This window comes from Scyliorhinus torazame, chromosome 18 (genome assembly GCF_047496885.1).
Source record: "Scyliorhinus torazame isolate Kashiwa2021f chromosome 18, sScyTor2.1, whole genome shotgun sequence".
Lineage (NCBI taxonomy): Eukaryota > Metazoa > Chordata > Chondrichthyes > Carcharhiniformes > Scyliorhinidae > Scyliorhinus > Scyliorhinus torazame.
The window spans coordinates 120,021,462-120,040,413 of record NC_092724.1 but is presented as its reverse complement, the minus strand read 5'-3'; the positions used below and the strand labels follow the sequence as shown (position 1 = coordinate 120,040,413).

The following is an 18,952-nucleotide window of genomic DNA, read 5'->3' as shown; positions in this document are numbered from 1 at the left end:
AGAAGGCAGCAGCAGCGGCCCAGGACTTGGGGGGGGGGGGGGGGGGGGGGGGGGCGGGGGGGGGGATGGGGGGGGGGGGGGTGGCCTGAGACAAGGCAGTTGCCAATTAGGGCTAGTTTTTATTTTTTGTTATTTAATATTTATTTATTTGTTGTTTTTGTTTAAATTTAAAAAGGTCATTATTATCTGTATTGTTACAATGTTGTGTAAAGGATGCACAATGTACTGTGTTGGTTGACCAAAAATTTTCAATAAAATATTATTTAAAAAAAAAGTTTACAAGGGGTACAATGTGGGAGACCAGCCAGGCGTCCGTAAGCTTACTAGAGTCCAGAGGTTAATGGGGGCAGTGGGTGAATTCGCTGCCGACAACCGTGAAAAATCAATGACCACAGTGGTAAATGAGAGAAAGGTCACCTCTGTATGTAAGTGAGACAGAATCTGTGAGGAGCTGCTGCCTCAATCACTGATTCTGTCTCTCCCATGCTCACTGTCCCAGCTACTCCAATCACAGATTCCCTCTCTCCCACTCTTGCTGCTTCTCAAGGAGAGAAGGAATCTATGATTCGAGTAGTTGAAGCAGTTAAATCTGGCTGATAGGCTGAACTTGAACCCGGGTGAAAGCGAGCAGGATAGTAAGAAGCAGCGGGAGACCTCACTCATTGATACACATCCAAGGTCAGCAGCTGTTCGTGCTCCAGTTGGGACCTGGCTCAGGAGATGGAAGTAGCAACAGCAGGAAGAGCAGGCACAGGCCAAGGAGATGGAGAAACGGTGGTCTGCCACCTGAGTGAATCCTACTGTCTTGCTTTCAAATTCTTTAAAGACACTGATACCTTGGTCTGCAGAGACCCTCTCAGGAGGAATATTGATTTTGACCTGGACCGTGGAGCAGGAGTACATTTGGAAATAGAGGTGTTGGAAGGACTTCTGCATCAAATAGCGGGAAATAATGAGTGGTTCAAGCAATAGGAAACCTCAAGGAAGTTAGTGAATCGATAGTGGTTTTGTTTACCACAAAGCTGCAGGTGAATTTGTTTTTGCTTGAAAATGTTGTTTTTATTTTATTTTAAAAAAATATTTTACTTAAATTGATTGTACAAGTTTATTCATTCAGCCTGTGACAGGAATTGACATCATTACTGAAATAGTTTGCAGCAAGTATGATGAATTGGATAAATATTGAAAGGAAAAAAATGTTGAAGAGTAGAACGGAGTGGGGACTAATTTGAAGACCCTCAAAAGAGCCATCACAGTGTCTTCAAGACAGAAGTTGATAAATTCTTGATTTCTCGAGGAATTAAGGACTATGGAGAGAGAGCGGGTAAATGGAGTTGAAATCAGCCATGATTGAATGGTGGAGTGGACTCGATGGGCCGAATGGCCTTACTTCCGCTCCTATGTCTTATGGTCTTACAGGCACAATGGACTGAATGGCTTCCTGTGTTGTAACATTCTATGATTTTGGACGGGCAGCATTCCTGTCTGCTTCTATATTTGTGTACAGTCTTTCCATGTCTGTTACATAGAAACATAGAAAATAGGAGCAGGAGGAGGCCTTTGAGCCTGCTCTGCCATTCATTATGATCACGGCTATCATCAAATTCAACAGCTTAATCCCGCTTTCCCTCCATATCCTTTGATCCCTTCGCCCCAAGTACTATATTTAACTGCTTCTTGAAAACATACAATGTTTTGGCCTACAAACATACAATGTTGTGTAACAAGTATGACATTGGGGAATACTTAATGAGGTAACTGCCTCTATAAAATGGAGTATGTATTTAATGTAATGTGTTGTGCTATCTATGTATCATTAAAAGTGGATGATCATGCCAGGAGGTGCATTAGCTTGGGAAAAACATCATTGAAATGTCAAGTATATGTGAATTAAATCATTTGTTATCTGATGGTAAGTTTAGTGTTGTAGAATTAATTTATCACAGTTGTACTGCTGGAAGTCGATACCTTGTTATGTTTGTCAGCACTCTAATTTCAGCAGAGGTAGTGAGGGAAATAAATTGGCAGGGCAAAACAAAAGATGTTGGGGGAGTGCAAATTGCTTGCAATTATTTAAAAAATGGATTGTAGATTTGAGACTCATTCCTAATAGTTGTGCCCAGTAGTTAGAATTTTAATTTTAGAAACGGAGTATGGGAGATTTATTTCTAACAAAGTAACAATCATCTTATTTATAGATTCCAAGTTAAAAAATGTAATAATGTGCAGTCTTTGGTATTGTGCTACCTCATCGACCTAAAGAAATAAACGCTAAATCATAGAATCCCTACAGTGCAGAAGGAGGTCATTTGGCCCATCAAATCTGCACTGACCCTCCGAAAGAACACCCGACCTAGGCCCACGCCCTGACCCCATCCTGCAACCTCGCCCAACCTGTACATCCTTGGACACTTAAGGAGCAATTTAGCGTGATCAATCCACCTAACCCGCACATCTTTGTGCAATCCAAATATAGGAGGTAATGTTACATTAGTAAGTTGGTGAGAATGAAAGAGCCCCTGAAAACCACAAATTAGTCCCCAAAGTAGCCTAAAATAACCCCGGTAATGAAGTTGAGCTGGACACGGGTGAAGTTGAAGGGAGATAGAAATAGGCAGCCATACTGAAGCCACGTATATGAGATTGGAAACTCATCTCCGGATCAAATGTCCCGGGGCTGTGAACAGACTGGCCTAATCTCTCACTGTTGCCAGGGAAGGGGGATAAGGGGGATAGGGTCCATAGTTAGGGAATGGAGTTTGGAACAGGAACTGAAAACAGTAGCTTTAGTCTTCCCAATATTGAACTGCAGGAAATTTCTGTTCATTCAGTGCAGGGTGTCTGATAAACAGTCTGGTAATTTAGCAACAATGGAGGGGCCAATAGAGAAGTCGTGAGGTAGACCTGGGCATCATCAGCATTCATGTGCAAACTAACTATGGATGATGTCTCATTGGGGCAATATGTAGGTGATAAATAGGAGGAGACCAAGGATAGATCCTTGGACACCAGAGGTAAGTGTGGCAGCAGGAAAATAAGCCATTGCAAGTAATACCTTGGTTATAATTAGATGGATAAGAATGGAACCACAACAGCACCACGTTCTTTTCCACATGTACATCGGCGGTGCCAATTTTAAAAATTCTTTAATGCGATACGAGTGTTGCTGGCAAGTCAATGTTTAGTGCCCAGCCCTCACTTTCACTTCCTTGAACTTGTAGGTACACTCACAATGCAGTTAGCATGATTTTGACCCAGTGGCAATGAAGGAACAGTGACAAAGTTCCAAGTCAGGATGGGGTGTGGGGCTTGGATTTAAATTGCAGGTGGTGGTATTCTCATGCATGTGCTGCACTAGGTGGTATAGGTTGCTGGTTTGGAACAGGAGGCGTGGCGAGTTGGCAGTGTACCTTGCATATGGTGAACTGGTACTGTATGTCGATAGTGGAGGGAATTAATGTTTTACGGTGACGAAAGGGCTGCTGATAAACAGTCTGCTTTGTCTGAATATTCTCAAGATTCTTGAGTGATGTTGGAGTTCCACTCAATTTGGAGAGCATTCCATCACACTCCTAAGTTGTGCCTTGTAGATCGTGACCAGGAGTTGGGAGTTGAGTTACTTGGGTCTTTTTCTGGTTGGTAAGATGTAACTAATGGAGAGCGACAGAGTTAGGCCCTTGGGCCCCAACTATTTACAATCTATATTAATGACTTGGATGCAGGGATAGAAGGTACTATAGCCAAATTTACGGATTACATCAAAATAGGTGGAGTAGTAGGTTGCAGTGAGGAAATAAGAAACTTACAGATGGATATTGATAGGTTATGTGTCTGGGCCAAAATTTGGCAGATGGAATTTAATGTGGATAAGCGGAAGGTTATCTCCTTTGGTTGGAAAAATAGAAAGGCGACTTATTATCTAAGTGGAAAGTGCTTTGGTGCAGAGGGATTTGGGTGTCCTCGTGCATGAATCGCAAAAAACTAGTATGCAGGTACAGCAGATAATAAGGAAGACTAATGGAATTTTGGCATTTATGGCTAAAGGAATAGATTATAAAAGTAGGGAAGTGTTGCTGCAACCGTACAAGCCATTGGTGAGACCGCACCTAGAGTACAGTGTACAGTTTTGATCCTCTTACTGAGGAGGGATGTAGTTACATTGGAAGCAGTTCAGAGGAGGTTCACCAGATTGATTCCAGGGATGAGGGGTTTGTCTTATGAAGAGAGATTGACCAGGAGAGGCTTATACTCTAGAGTTTAGAAGAATGAGAGGAGATCTAATTGAGGTATATAAGGTGATAAAAGATATTGACAAAGTAGACGTAGAGTGCATGTTTCCTTTTGTGGGGCAATCTGGATCGAGAGGTCATAGTTTTAGGTTAAGGGGTAGCAGAGATGAGGAGAAATTGTTTCTTTTAAAGGGTCATGAATCTGTGGACTTCACTACTCGAGTGTGCTGGATGAGATTGAGTAATTTAAGGAGGAGATCGACAGATTTTTAATTGGTAATGGGTTGAAGGGTTATGGAGAACAGGCAGGAAAGTGGAGTTGAGGCTGAGACCTGATGTTGTAGCCACAGTGTTTGTATGGCTGCTCCAGTTAAGTTATTAGTCAATGGTAAACTCCTCGATATTGATGGTATAGGTAATGCGTTGAATGCCATGGGGAGATGGCTTGATTTGCTTTTGTTGGAGATGGTCTTTGGCTGCTCCTCCCTGCATCCTCACTGTTAAAATTTGACTCTGGTCTCACTGTCTCCTATTCTAAAACATGAAATCCAGGACATAAAATATGGTACGCCTCACCTGTGCTTACACCCCTTTCTTTTGAAATCAAACATGGACCGTCTATGGTGGATAGGTATCATTCTCATCTGAGTCACCCATTCATCAGGCCAACCACATAATCTAGGTTGTCCACTCATTGAAGTACTAATTGAGTGCTGCACTGTTGGAAGTGCCATCTTGTCTGGTACGAATGTTGCTTGCCACTTGTCAATCCAAGTAAAGTACATGTAATGTGGTCAGGCACATCACACTACACACATGACAGATGTGACCAAACAGATTCCATGAATTTGTCACTAACCCACTCACGTTAGTCACACTGTGAGCCAACCAATCTCACTGAAACTCGGTCTCTCCCACGAAGATCTTGCCTTGGAATTCTCTCCAAAAGTCACTCTAATACAGAAACTTCAAAGACTGCTTACCTCGTAGTGTTTCAATCTCGCTGTCGGAGATTCTGTTCCCCTGGTTCTTGAGAATGCTTACAAGCGCAGTTTCAACTATTTGGCCGCGCAAGCAAAACACTACTGCTCCAAAGGGGTACCTTTTCCCTAACAATCCGCATCATGAAATAACCAACATTTGGCTGCCTTCTTGGATCTGCAGGTAGTGTATTAGGCTTGATTGCCTTCAGCTACATCATCAAAGACATTCCCGCCATCATAAGGTCAGGAGTGTGGATGTTCATAGATGTTCACCACCATTCGCAACGACTCAGATACTGAAGTAGTCCATGTCCATGTGCAGCAAGACCTGTAAAATATTTAGGCTTGGGCCGATCAGTGGCAAGTAACATTTGCATCACACGAGGTGTCAGGCAATGACTGTCTCCAGCAAGAGAGAGTCTAACCATCTCTCATTGATATTCCACAGCATTATTATCCTTCAATCACCAATATCAACTTCCAGGGTTGTTGCCATTGACCAGAAACTGAACTATGGCTACCAGGTCAGAGGCTGACTCCTCAAAGCCTGTCTACCAACAACAAGGCACAAGCCACAAATATGATGGAATTATGTCCACCTGTTTGCAGCAGTGCTACTCTAACAACACTGAAGAGACTTGACCATCCAGGACAAAGAGCCCACTTGATTGACACCCCACTCACCACCTTATACATTCACTCCCTCCACTACAGTTGCAGGAGTGTGTACCATCTCCAAGATGCACTGCAGCACCTTCCAAACCTATGATCTCTCCCCACTCGAAGAACAAGGACAGCAGATAAGCGGGAGGATCACCACTTACAAGTTCCCTCCAAGCCACATACCAACCTGACTTGGGACTAAATTGCCATTCCTCCACTAACAAGAGTCAAAATCCTGGAACTCCCTCCCTAACAACACAAATGGACTGTAGCGGGTCAGGAAGGTGGCCCACACCATCTCGAGCAATTAGGGCCAAATACTGACCTAGCCAGCGACACCCACATCTCGTGAATGAATACATTTTAAAAAGGGTTATTTGTGAAACTCAGCCAACATTGCATTGAGATAAGGGAGAGCATCGCACATGCAATTGTCTCATAAGTCGTCCTAGATCTATTGGTTCATTGTTAATGTATTTTGACCATATGGACTCAGTATGTGTTTTACGCACAACTGTGATTTGTCATATGTTCCTACCTTGCTCAACTTGGGTTGAATCCCAATCTCAATAGCTGCTAAATTCTTTCTTCCCTTTTAAAACTCAACATTAGTCTGTACTGTACCGTATTCATACAGAAACCTGAGAACAATTAATGCACCAAGATATATCACAAGAGAACATGTTCCATTAGCAGTGGGAGAGAGAAAATATGAAAAGTGAATGCGGAACGGTAAATTTTTAACCTGACATGAAAATTGCGAGTTAATTAATTTTGAGCCTTTTTAAAAATCAGAAAATGTTCACTGATACACTAGTGAGTTGCAAGAAATTCCTGAACTCAACTGGGCTGCTTGGATTCCATCCATTGCAGAATAGGAATAAATAGGATGTACGGCACAGAAACAGGATATGCGGCACAGAAACAATCAGTCCATGTGGTGTTTATTCTCCGCTTGAGCCTTCTCCCATCTATTATCGTCTACAACTACCATCGTAACCATCTGTTCTCTTCTCCCTCAAATGCTTCTCTACTTCTCCGTTAACTATGTCTATACTATTCACTTCAATCACTCCCTATGGTAGATTATACATATCAGACCTGTTTGTGCTAGAATTCAGTAGGTTAAGGGGTCATCTGATCGAAGTATTCTAGATATTAACTGGGAAAGACAGGGTAGATAAAGATAAACTATTTCCACTAGTTGGAGATTCTAAAACTAGGGGCATAGTCTAAAAATTACGACTAGACCGTTAAGGAGAGATCGAAGGAAGCACTTCTTTACTCAAAGGGTTGCAGAGGTTTGGAACTCCTCCACAAGCAGCAATTGAAGCTAGAACAGTTGTAAATTTTAAGTCTGAGATAGATAGATTTTTATTGAGCAAAGATATATTGAGGGATATGGGCCAAAGGCAGGTATATGGAGTTAGGCCACAGATCAGCCATGATCGCATTGAATGGCGGGACAGGCTCAAGGGGCTGAATGGTCCACTCCTGTTCCTAGTGAGTTCCTCATTCTTACCTGGGGGTGAAGATCATTCTTCTGAATTCCCTATTTGATATCTTTTTTAAAAACATTTTTTAAAAAATTCTCCTTTTTCACATTTTCTCCCACATTTACACCCATCAACAATAAACAATAATCAGCAAGATATGTCAATCCCCATAATAACAACGATCCCATCCGCCCACAAACCCCCAAACCTCAACCCGCATGTTTACATAAACAAATGGTAAAAAGGAATCAGGGATTACCCGTAGTCACCCTTAATGTACACAGCTCCCCCCCAACCAATGCTGTCCAGCCTCAGAGAGTACCGTACATGATACCCCAGTCTCCAGCTCCTCCCGTCCACTGCCTCTTGTAAAACTCCTCCTCCCAACCTCGGTTCCTTGCCCCCAACTTTCCACCCCGGCTAGACCACTCGGACCCTGTTCTGCTAGGCTCCGATGGCCGCAGCCCCTCCCCCCACCTCACTCCCGTTCACTGGCCGGCTTAAACCGGCCAGTGTGGAGGCCCCCGCCTGGGTCCCTTTCCCCCTTGCCGGCCCTAGGAAAGCCCAAAGATCCCCTTTTAACACACAAACCCCGCATATCCACCTGCACCCCAAAGAAACCTCATTTCGAGTGAAGGTCTCGTCCCTTCCCTTGTCCAAATATATACAACAGTGGCTCCTTTAGCCTCTACACCTGCACGCAGTGATACAAAAAAGAAGAAAATACAGTCATGAGGTTACATCGGCACAAGGCCATTCCTCAATTTGTCAGTTCTGCCACAGTCCTTCTGCCTTCGCAAACTCCTCTGCTGCTTCCGCCGTTCCAAAATAAAAGTCCCTGAGCTTATAAGTCACCCTCAGCTTCGCTGGATATACAATGCCGCACTGCACCTTGCTAATGTACAGTGCCCTCTTCACCCGGTTGAAGGCAGCCCGCATCCTCGCCAGCTCCACCGTAAAGTCCTGGTATACACGTATACCAGCTCCAGCCCACTGCACCACCCGCTTCTGCTTGGCCCAGCTCAGGACCTTCTCCTTCACGCTGTACCTGCGGAAGCACAGAGTCACTGCCCTTGGCGGCTCACTCGCCTTTGGTACAGGCCTCCACGACCGATGAGCCCGATCCAATTCATATCGGGAGGGATCCTCCCCCCATTCCCAATAGTTTTGCCAGCATCGTGGCAAAATACTCAGTCGGCTTCGGTCCTTCAACTCCTTCGGGCAGCCCCACAATCCTCAAATTCTGTCGCCTGGATCTGTTTTCCAGGTCTTCCATTTTTCCTCGCAGATCCTTGTTAGTGCCCATCACCTTCCGCATCTCCTTCCCCATCGAGGCAAGTTGATCACCGTGCTGCAATAACGTCTCCTCCACTTCCTTCAGCGCCTCCCCTTGCTCTCGCACCTCCGCCACTGTGCTTGCCACCGCCGTCATCACCAGGGAAACCGCCTCCTCCACCAGCACACAAAACCTCCCTCATCTCCTTCCTCACCGTCTCCATGCATTTCGCAATCTGCACCAACTGCTTTTCGAATTCCGCAGCCATCACCGTAGTTATTTCTTCAGCCGTAAGCACTGCGGCCTCCCCTGGTGCTCCAGCCTCCATTTTCTTTGCTGACCCCGCAGTGACCTTTCCACTCCCCAACGGACTTTCAGCCACTTTTTTCACGGCCGTTTTTTTGCTGTTTTTTGACATCCCTCTTCTCTGTGCGCTGTCTCCCGACTTTTACTGCCGTCGCTGGCCCTAGGACCGGGCATTACTCCCCGACAATGCCGTTCCCGAACGGGAGCCCTCCAACGCGCGGCTGCCTCCCACCCGCCGTCACCGGAAGTCCCCCTATTTGATATCTTGATGACTATCTTATAATCATGGCTTCTAGTTATGCTCTTTCCCCCCAAAAAGGAAAACATTCCCTTTATATCCACTATATCAAAGTATTTCATAATTTTAAAGACTTTTATTAGGTCACTCCTCAATCATTTTTTTTAAAGAAGTGACTCAACTAATCCTTTCCTGATTATGTATCAGGGGCTGGTTTAGCACAGGGCTAAATAGCTGGCTTTTAAAGCTGATCAAGACAGGCCAGCAGCACGGGTTCAATTCCCATACCAGCCTCTCCGAACAGGTGCCAGAATGTGGGGACTCGGGGCTTTTCACAGTAACTTAATTTGAAGCCTACTTGTGATAATAAGCGATTTTCATTTTTTTTTCTTGCGAATCCTCTCTGCACCTCTCTAGTGCCTCTACATCTTTTTATAAAATTGGAACTGCAAGCAGTACTCTATTTGTGGTCCAACCAAGGTTGGGTACAGGTTTACCACAATTTCCATTTTTTTTTCAATTCTATCCCTCTAGAACTAAAACCCTAGTGCTTGGTTTGCCTTTTGATGGCTTTGCTAACCTGTGACGCAATTTTTAGTGTTTGGTTTATTTGTATTCTGAGATCCCTTTGTTCCTCTACCCCACCAAGGCTTGCACTTGTAATAAACGACTACTTTTCTTCTGACCAAAATATACTACATCACATTTATTTGTGCTGAACTTAATTTGCCAATTATTTACCCATTCTGCAAGATTATACAGACCCTTTCTGTAATTTGTTGCAGTTCTCTGTATTGACTATTCTCTATCTTTCCCCCTCCCCTCCCCCCAAAGCTTGGTGTCATCCACAGTTTTATATTTTTGATTAAGCCCCAAATTGTTAATGTAAATTGTGAACCTCTGGTTCCAGCACTGATCGTTATGGAACAACACTTCCCAACTTCTGCTGCTCTAAATAACTCCCCTTTATTTCCACACTGTGTGCCATCTTGAAGCCAGCTAACATTCCATTCTGCCACTTCTCCGCTGACTCCACATTCTCTGAACTTACTCATTATGAGGAACCTTATCAAAGGCCTTTTGAAATCTAGTTAAATTACATCGGTGCTACCATTGTCCAGGTCTACTGCAGTACCATTGTCTGCTCTCTTCTGTTTCCTCCTAAAGGATTCAGTAAGATTGCTCAAGCAAGATTTTCTCTCTTCAAATCTACTCACTATTATATATTTCAACTCTTGATGTTCTTCTACTCTCTCCTTTAGTCAGGATTTCATTATGTTTACCTACCACTGATAAGCTGACTGGTCTATATTTCCCTGGTCATGTTCTGTCCCTCTTCATAAATATAGGTATTACATGACAATCCATCGGTTCTCTGGCACTACACCTCTTTCAAATACATTAAAAAAAAATATTCCTCTGCTATCTCATCACTGAATTATATTAAGCTATGTGGAGGTGACCCATTTAAACCAGGGATTTTATCCTCTTGAGTTTGTTTAGTTCATTTAATACATCCCTTATTTTAAATGCACTAATCTTATTCTTCATTTTATTGTTCATTGCCATGTTTACCTGTTCTTTCTACCAAATAATTATTATAACGCAAAATGCTTGTTTAATATTTCTTCCATCTTTCTTTTTTAAAAAAATTTAGTACCCAATTCATTTTTTCCAATTAAGGGGCAATCCACCTAGTTTGCACATTTTTGGGGTGTGGGGGCGAAACCCATGGAAACACGGGGAGAGTGTGCAAACTCCATACGGACAGTGGCCCAGAGCCGGGATCGAACCTGGGACCTCGGCGCCGTGAGGCCGCAGTGCTAACCCACCATGCCACCGTGCTGCCCTTTCTTCTATCTTTCTATTGTTAGTTATGATGCTATCCTATATATCTCTTAATGGTAGTATTTCCAAGGCCCTGGAGAAGAGGGTGTAGATGGTCTGGGATTAACTTTTGCCTTTGCCTTTACTGGCAACATGAGCTCTCTCTTAAGGGGCCACCACATGCCTCAATGTACTTGCACACAAGGGCTCCCTGCTCCAGGACAAAGTTCCAGCCCTTGAGATCCATATATCCTGGAGTGGGAATCCGGCAGCTTTTTGTTTTGACAACCAAGGTGCATTCTGGATGATGTAGTCTTCCCGTGGCTACGCTCTTGCCCAACTGCGCCAGGCGCCAGCCCACTAAAGCTCTACACATCTTCACTACATTTTCTCGACTGAGTAGTACTACACTATATATGCTTCAGTCGATGTCTGAGCCTATGTATTTATATATGTCATATGTTTTCTTTTCATGTATGGAACTGTCTGAACTGTATGCAGAACAATACTTTTCACTGTACCTCAGTACACGTGACAAATCAAATCCAATTTACAGGAGTCGCAGGTACACCAAAATGGCCAAATGAGTCAGTATGTGCAGGGGGAGTGCTGTTTGCATTAACAGCGAGACTTGGGTCATCTATCATATAACACAGGATGGTGAGGAAACGGGTCTTGCCACCTTCACAACTGTCCCACAATTTCCTCAATGATATTAATCTCTAACCATCCCAGGCCCCAGACGGACTGAGTGAGTGAGTGGGAAAGAGAGCGAGAACCTGAGGATGGGCGTGAGGCCAGCCCTCTCCACATGCACACTTGCACACATTCCTCCTCCCTCCCAAAGCCTGGTTGATGATTCCTCTTGCACCGACCATGGCAGAATAAATCTCCCAGAATTTCTAGAAAGCTGCACGATTTGTCTCTTTGCCTCCCTCATCCAACTGCAATAGTTTGCACAGCCAAGCAGCTTTTTCTCTGCTGACCACACAGAACCAACTGTTTTTCCTGCTTTTCTCTTTGACTGAAAAGCTTGGAGCTGATGAGTCTGTACTTTGTTAGCACAGCTGTCTTGCTCCTTTCTCCTGGGTGTGAGAATTCCATATATTTCAGCAAGTTCCTTAATTTGGGCCTGCTATTCCCTTAGCAACTAATCCAAGTTATCAAACTGCATTTGGAACCGGTCACATGACCTCCTGTATTCCATTTAACCTAAAATTAAACGTGCAATATTGAGGTTTACAACATTGTAATGCTTCCTGTGGAGAAATATTAAAACTCAATTTAAAATATTGAGTCTGTGGGAAAATATACTGTGGGAACACATCAGCTTTCAGAATCTAGAGCACAAATGTGACATTGTAACAATGTAAGTGCAGCCAGTCAGTTAGATACAAGTGTGAATACCAATCAGAATATGTAAGCCAAAGGGGACAAGGAAGGGGCGGTACCAAAACAAGTTTCTCTTGTTTATATTTCAAATTGTACTAACCAAGTTTCGTAATAAACTCAATCTCAACCTACCACCGGACCCTGACTCTTATTAGAAAATAAGAGATCCCACAGCTCCCCACAAGAAAAGGAAATACATCACCATTGTGATGTATTTTTCTAACACAATGCAAAATATAACAATTTATAACATTCTGTGCATTTTAACAACTGATTTGCTACATACTGTACAAGTAACATTCTCCTCCATTGCTGCTACTTTGTCCATTAAACAGTCCATTTTCCCGTAAGGAAAATTCATACAAACATGAAGTAGCAACTGAAATAGGCCATTCGACCCCTTGAGCCTGCTTCAACAAGATCATGGCTGATCTGCTTGTATTTCAAGTTCTGCATTCACATCTACCCTAAATAACCTTTGACTCTCTTACCTAACCAGAATCGATCTACCGTAAAAATATCCAGTGACTCCACTTCCACTGCCGTCTGAGGCAGGGTTCCAAAATCGCACAACCCTGAGAGGAAAAAAATTCTCTTCCTCTCTGTCCTAAAATTGTGACCCCTAATTTTAAAATGGTGCTCCCTAGTTGTGGACTCGCCCACAAAAAAGGCCCTTTCCAAATCTACCTTGTCAAGACCATTCAAATATATACTTCAATCAAGTCACCATTCTTCTAAACTCCAGTGGAAACAAGCCCAGTTTCACTAACCTATCCTCGAAAGACAACCCGCTAATTCCTGGTGTCAATACAATAAATCTCCTCTGAACCATTCTTCCTTCAGTAAGGAGACCAAAACTGCACACAGAGATATGGCCTCACCAATGCCCTGTGCAACTGAAGCATAACATCCATACTTGGATGTTCAATTCTCTCATGATAAAGGATATAATTCTTACATCATATTGTATTATCTTTATTATAGTACATATACATTCTTTAATTATAGACCTGATTGAGGTGTACAAAATTATGAGGGACATAGATATGGTAGGGGCAGGAGATTTAGAGAGGATTTGAGCAAAACTGTTTTCACCCAAAGGGTAATGGAAATTTGAAACTCACTGCTTGAAAGGGTGGTGGAGGCAGGAACCTTTCCACCTTTTAAGAAACATTGAGGTGAGCACTTGACATGTCATAACATACAAGGCTACAGATCAAGTGCTGGAAAATTAGATTACAATAAATGGGTGCTACCGGCAGCACGGTGGCGTAGTGGTTAGCACTGCTGCCTCACAAAGCCGAGGACTCTGGTTCGATCCTGGCCCTGGGTCGTTGTCCGTGTGGAGTTTGCACATTCTCCTGTGTCATGCATGGGTCTCGCCGCCCCCCCCCCCCCCCCCCCTCCCCCCCCCCCCCCCCCCCCCCCCCCCAAAAACCCCAAGATGTGCCGGGTAGGTGGATTGGCGAAGCAAAATTGCCCCTTAATTGGAAAAACAGAATTGGATACTCTAAATTTATATTTAAAAAAAGGAATAGATGAGTGCTTGATGGCTGGCGCAGACTCGATCGGCCAAAAGGCCTCTTTCTGTGCTGTAAAGCTCTATGACTCATTCCATTAGCTGCCTTGATTTCATGCTGTACCTCAAACTAACATGAGAGCACCTAATTAACGGAGCTACCCTACCCCCTTTTCCTAGCTTTTTGTCTTTCAAACTTTCTGTGCTATAAGGATAAACATTTGAGCTTCTCCAATTTCTCCATATAACTGAAATTTTATTCTCCTTTATATTATTCTAGTAAGCCACTTCTGCACCCGCCCCAAGCCCTTCACATCTTTTCTAAAGTGTGGTACCCAGAATTAAAACCATACCCCAGCTGAGGCCGAATCAATGTTTTATAAAGATTTTGCGTAATTCCCCTGCTTTTATATGCTATCTTGTGTGTACTCTAAGCTGTTCAGTCAGTTCCCCCAACCTTTCCATTGGAGCATGCACATCGGTAAGGTCAGGAGCAAATTATGTGAATTGTAGCAAAATAAATTGTAGGAATAAATTAAAAATAATCTATGATGGATTGCTTTGGACCCTAGCTTGGCTGTGATTATTGTACTAACTGAAGGTTTCTTTGTAGGGAAACCGAACAGCATCATCCAGTGGGAAGACGGCAATGTGGATGTGGCATCAGTCCAGACCCCTGTTAGAATTGTCTATGTCCTTGTCGTTCATGGCAGAGCCATTAGACAGCTGAAGCGGCTGATCAAAGCCATCTATCATCGGCATCACTTTTACTATATCCACGTGGACAAGGTAGGTTCTCTGCAGTCCCGACAGGCACAAGTGCAGTGATTACTGTTTGTATTGTGCTGAGAATTTCACCCACCTATTATGCATATTGGACAAAAACGTTAAGTGGTACTGACATGGTAGTGCTTACTTAGCTCCTCTGATCCCATTGGAACAGTGGGCAACAAGACTGCGCCACAAGCCCCAGTCCATTGCAATCGCTTTTTCTTCAGCCCATGTGATGTCCCAATCTTGGAGGTACTACTTAAGTGTACTTCACCAGGCCGTTTTTGGCTGGCCCCATATTGTTCTTCCGCTTGGTGGTATCCGCTCTCCTGCCGCTCTCCGGGGTTGGAGCAAAGGCTGTGCCTGGCCATATCAGTCATCTCTCTATATCATTGGCTTTGATCTTTAAGTCATCTTTGTCTACAGGAATAGTGCCAGAAGACTAGAGAATAGCATATATTGTCCCCTTGTTCAAGAAGGGGAGTAGAGACAACCCCGGTAACTATAGACCAGTGAGCCTTACTTCTGTTGTGGGCAAGGTCTTGGAAAGGTTTATAAGAGATAGGGTGTATAATCATCTGGAAAGGAATAATTTGATTAGACATAGTCAACACGGTTTTGTGAAGGGTAGGTCGTGCCTCACGGACCTTATTGAGTTCTTTGAGAAGGTGACCAAACAGGTGGATGAGGGTAAAGCAGTTGATGTGGTGTATATGGATTTCAGTAAAGAGTTTGATGAGGTTCCCCACGGTAGGCTATTGCAGAAAATACAGAGGCACAGGATTCAGGGTGATTTAGCAGTTTGGATCAGAAATTGGCTAGCTGGAAGAAGACAAAGGATGGTGGTTGATGGGAAATGTTCAGACTGGAGTCCAGTTACTAGTGGTGTACCACAAGGATCTGTTTTGGGGTCACTGCTGTTTGTCATCTTTATAAATGACCTGGACGAGGGCGTAGAAGGATGGGTGAGTAAATGTGCAGATGACACTAAAGTCGGTGGCGTTGTGGACAGTGCGGAAGGATGTTACAAGTTACAGAGGCACATAGATATGCTGCAGCGCTGGGCAGAGAGGTGGCAAATGGAGTTTAATGCAGAAAAGTGTGAGGTGATTCATTTTGGAAGGAATAACAGGAAGACAGAGTACTGGGCTAATGGTAAGATCCTTGGTAGTGTGGATGAGCAGAGAGATCTCGGTGTCCATGTACAGAGATCCCTGAAAGTTGCCACCCAGGTTGAGAGGGTTGTTAAGAAGGCGTGCGATGTGTTAGCTTTTATTGGTAGAGGGTGTTGCTAACCTTTGGTTGGCTCTTAGTAAATGTTGCTCGTTGTGTCTTTACTTAATTTGCTCTGTTTTATAACCTTTGCTCTAGAGTCGCCAGGTATCTTTATGATACCACCACGAGATTCCAGTTCAAGTGCTGATCAATAACTCAATACACCAGTTAGTATGTTTCAAATCAAAACACATTTATTATACACAGTTAATCACTACCCGTGTATAAAACTCTACTTACGAGACTATCTCTAACACTAAAAGGCCTATACTTAGCTTTGGAACTGGCCCACCAGGTCAGGGGAACAAATGGCCTTTTGTTCGATTCTGAGTCTGCAGGCTACAAAGCTGATATAGACTTGTAGCTAGGAGCGCCTATCTCGTAGCGTGCGTTGACTGGAGACTTACTTGGTTGGTGCAGCTACTAGGCGGGTCACGGTCAATAGTTGTTTCGAGCTGCTGAGTGACCCTGCCAAGAAGGACGAATTGAACTTGGGGACTCTACTTTATAGTCCCCAGGGGCTTCGCGCCCTTTTGGGCGGACCCCGTACCTGGTTCCAAGTGATTAGGCTAAGTTCTGATCACTTGGATCGATTTCTCCAATACTGGAGCTGTTCCCTGATCGCTGGGCGGTTCCTAAGTGTCCGTTGGCCTTCCTTTGTCTTGGCTCCTGCTGGCGCCAATGAGTCTGGCCCGGCCTTGTTTACCTTCTGTTTCTAATTGTTCCCGGGGATCGCCCATCAGTATGTAGATGGTTGAAGTTTCAGTGCTGTCTGGGTTCCTGCAAGTTCTGATTGCAGGAAACTTTGCACCTGCTTGTTTTTCCTGCGTTGGCTGAATTGCCCTGCATTCCTAGCAGATCTCCATTTTAAAGTCGGGAAGTGGCCATGTGGCGACAAGGGATTGAGTTTCGGAGCCATGAGGTCATGTTGCAGCTGTACAAAACTCTGGTGCGGCCGCATTTGGAGTATTGCGTGCAATTCTGGTCACCGCATTATAGGAAGGATGTGGAAGCATTGGAAAGGGTGCAGAGGAGATTTACCAGAATGTTGCCTGGTATGGAGGGAAGACCTTATGAGGGAAGGCTGAGGGACTTGAGGCTGTTAGAGAGAAGAAGGTTAAGAGGTGACTTAATTGAGGCATACAAGATGATCAGAGGATTAGATAGGGTGGACAGTGAGAGCCTTTTATCTCGGATGGTGATGTCTAGCACGAGGGGACATAGCTTTAAATTGAGGGGAGATAGATATAGGACAGATGTCAGAGGTAGGTTCTTTACCCAGAGAGTAGTAAGGGCGTGGAATGCCCTGCCTGCAACAGTAGTGGACTCGCCAACACTAAGGGCAGTCAAATGGTCATTGGATAGACATATGGACGATAAGGGAATAGTGTAGATGGGCTTTAGAGTGGTTTCACAGGTCAGCGCAACATCGAGGGCCGAAGGGCCTGTACTGCGCTGTAATGTTCTATGGTCTCTGATGCCAGTTAGGTGCCTCTGACCAGTCCTCTGTAGCACTTCCTCATTGGTGATGCCATCTTTCCATGTGAGCCCAGTCTCTTTATGTCGACTGCACTGGTGAAAGGCGTCCAGCTTATGTGACACATTTGCTGTTCTCTTCCATGTTGTGATTGGTACCACAATGGACATGTAGAGTTGCAGCTTCATGGCTGTGTTGATGGTGCTGGATGCCCACACCTTCTGGAGCTGCTGAAGACCTGTGATGCTTTGCCGATTCTTGTGTGGATGTTGATCTCCATCATGGACTTTAACACATTGATAACATTAAATTTGGACTTCCCTGGACCAATACCAGCATTTAAATTGCTAGATTGTGCTGTAGATGGATTCTGGTTCTAATTGATGTTTCAGTTTTTGGAGAAAGAGAACCTCTTAGACCAGATGACTGCAGCCTTAAAAAAAATTCCATGTGGGAACCGTCTTGGAATAAAGTCCACAGTGAACCAAAGAACAGACTCGATGATTGCCAGATAGTGAAATGGTCAAGATACTTGGAGGAAGCATCAATGGAAAGATTAAAGACAGGTAGAATGAGAATGGAAGCACCAATAGGAGATGTGGCTATCAGCAGAAAACAAAATTAGAACAACTAGAATAGGCGAATGAATTCCAGGCACTCAAAATGTCATTCTTTTGTGAACTGTCCAAAATGAAGAAACAGAGTCCTCGAAATGACACACGTTTCAGATAATCCTGAGGAAAAGAAGATAATGATGTATCTGAACAAATTATACTGATCACTAGGTGTTTTTGTCATGTAATGAGGGGATTTGCCAGTGACAAGATAGAGATATGTGTGAAAAAATAGATAATCGGAATTAATTACTAAATCTTGGTATCAGAGCAACTGATGGAAGTAACCTTGCACCTCAATACTCATGTTTTGTGATGAAGGTTCTGAGGAATAGAATGCAGTAGATCAAGGGCTGGATTGTGGCGATGTGAGTAACACATGCTTTAAAACTGCTATTAAGTTTACATTGCCTCTCCCACTCCTGTCAAAATATAGCACCTCACATTTCTCTGTATTAAATTCTATTTTCTAATTCTCTGCTCATTTTATTGGCCTATTTTAATAATGTTGCAGTCAATTGGTTGCACTCTCCCTGTTCACACTTCCAGATTTGGTATGTGCAGAAAATTTTAAAATTTTACTCTGTATTCCAACATCCAAGACATTTTTACCCATCAAAAAAACAGTGGTCCTAGCAGTGACACCACTCTCCCATCCTCCAGTCGGAAAAACAGTGGTTTACCACAAGAATAAACTATCGTGGATGCTGGAACTCTATGCATCTATGGAGAGAGAAACAGAGTTAATGGGCACAATTCTCCAGCCTCGTTGCTTTCTCGCTCAAGCGTAACGAGGCCGGTGAATAGCGGGAGAGGCGCCGGGCGCCAAACAGTTTGCGAAGCAACCGACCCGCTCCCATGAATCGGGATCTCGCCGTAGCGTGGC

The 18,952-nt window shown here is 43.9% G+C and overlaps 1 protein-coding gene across 1 annotated transcript in view; it reads left to right on the top strand.

Annotated features, from left to right (window-relative positions):
* xylt2 (xylosyltransferase II) overlaps positions 1–18,952 on the top strand; it is a 182,446-nt gene that overhangs the window by 79,898 nt on the left and 83,596 nt on the right. The window contains exon 3 of the mRNA XM_072483241.1: positions 14,543–14,718. Within this exon, the coding sequence (XP_072339342.1) occupies positions 14,543–14,718 (176 nt within the window). The remainder of the gene's footprint in view (positions 1–14,542; positions 14,719–18,952) is intronic.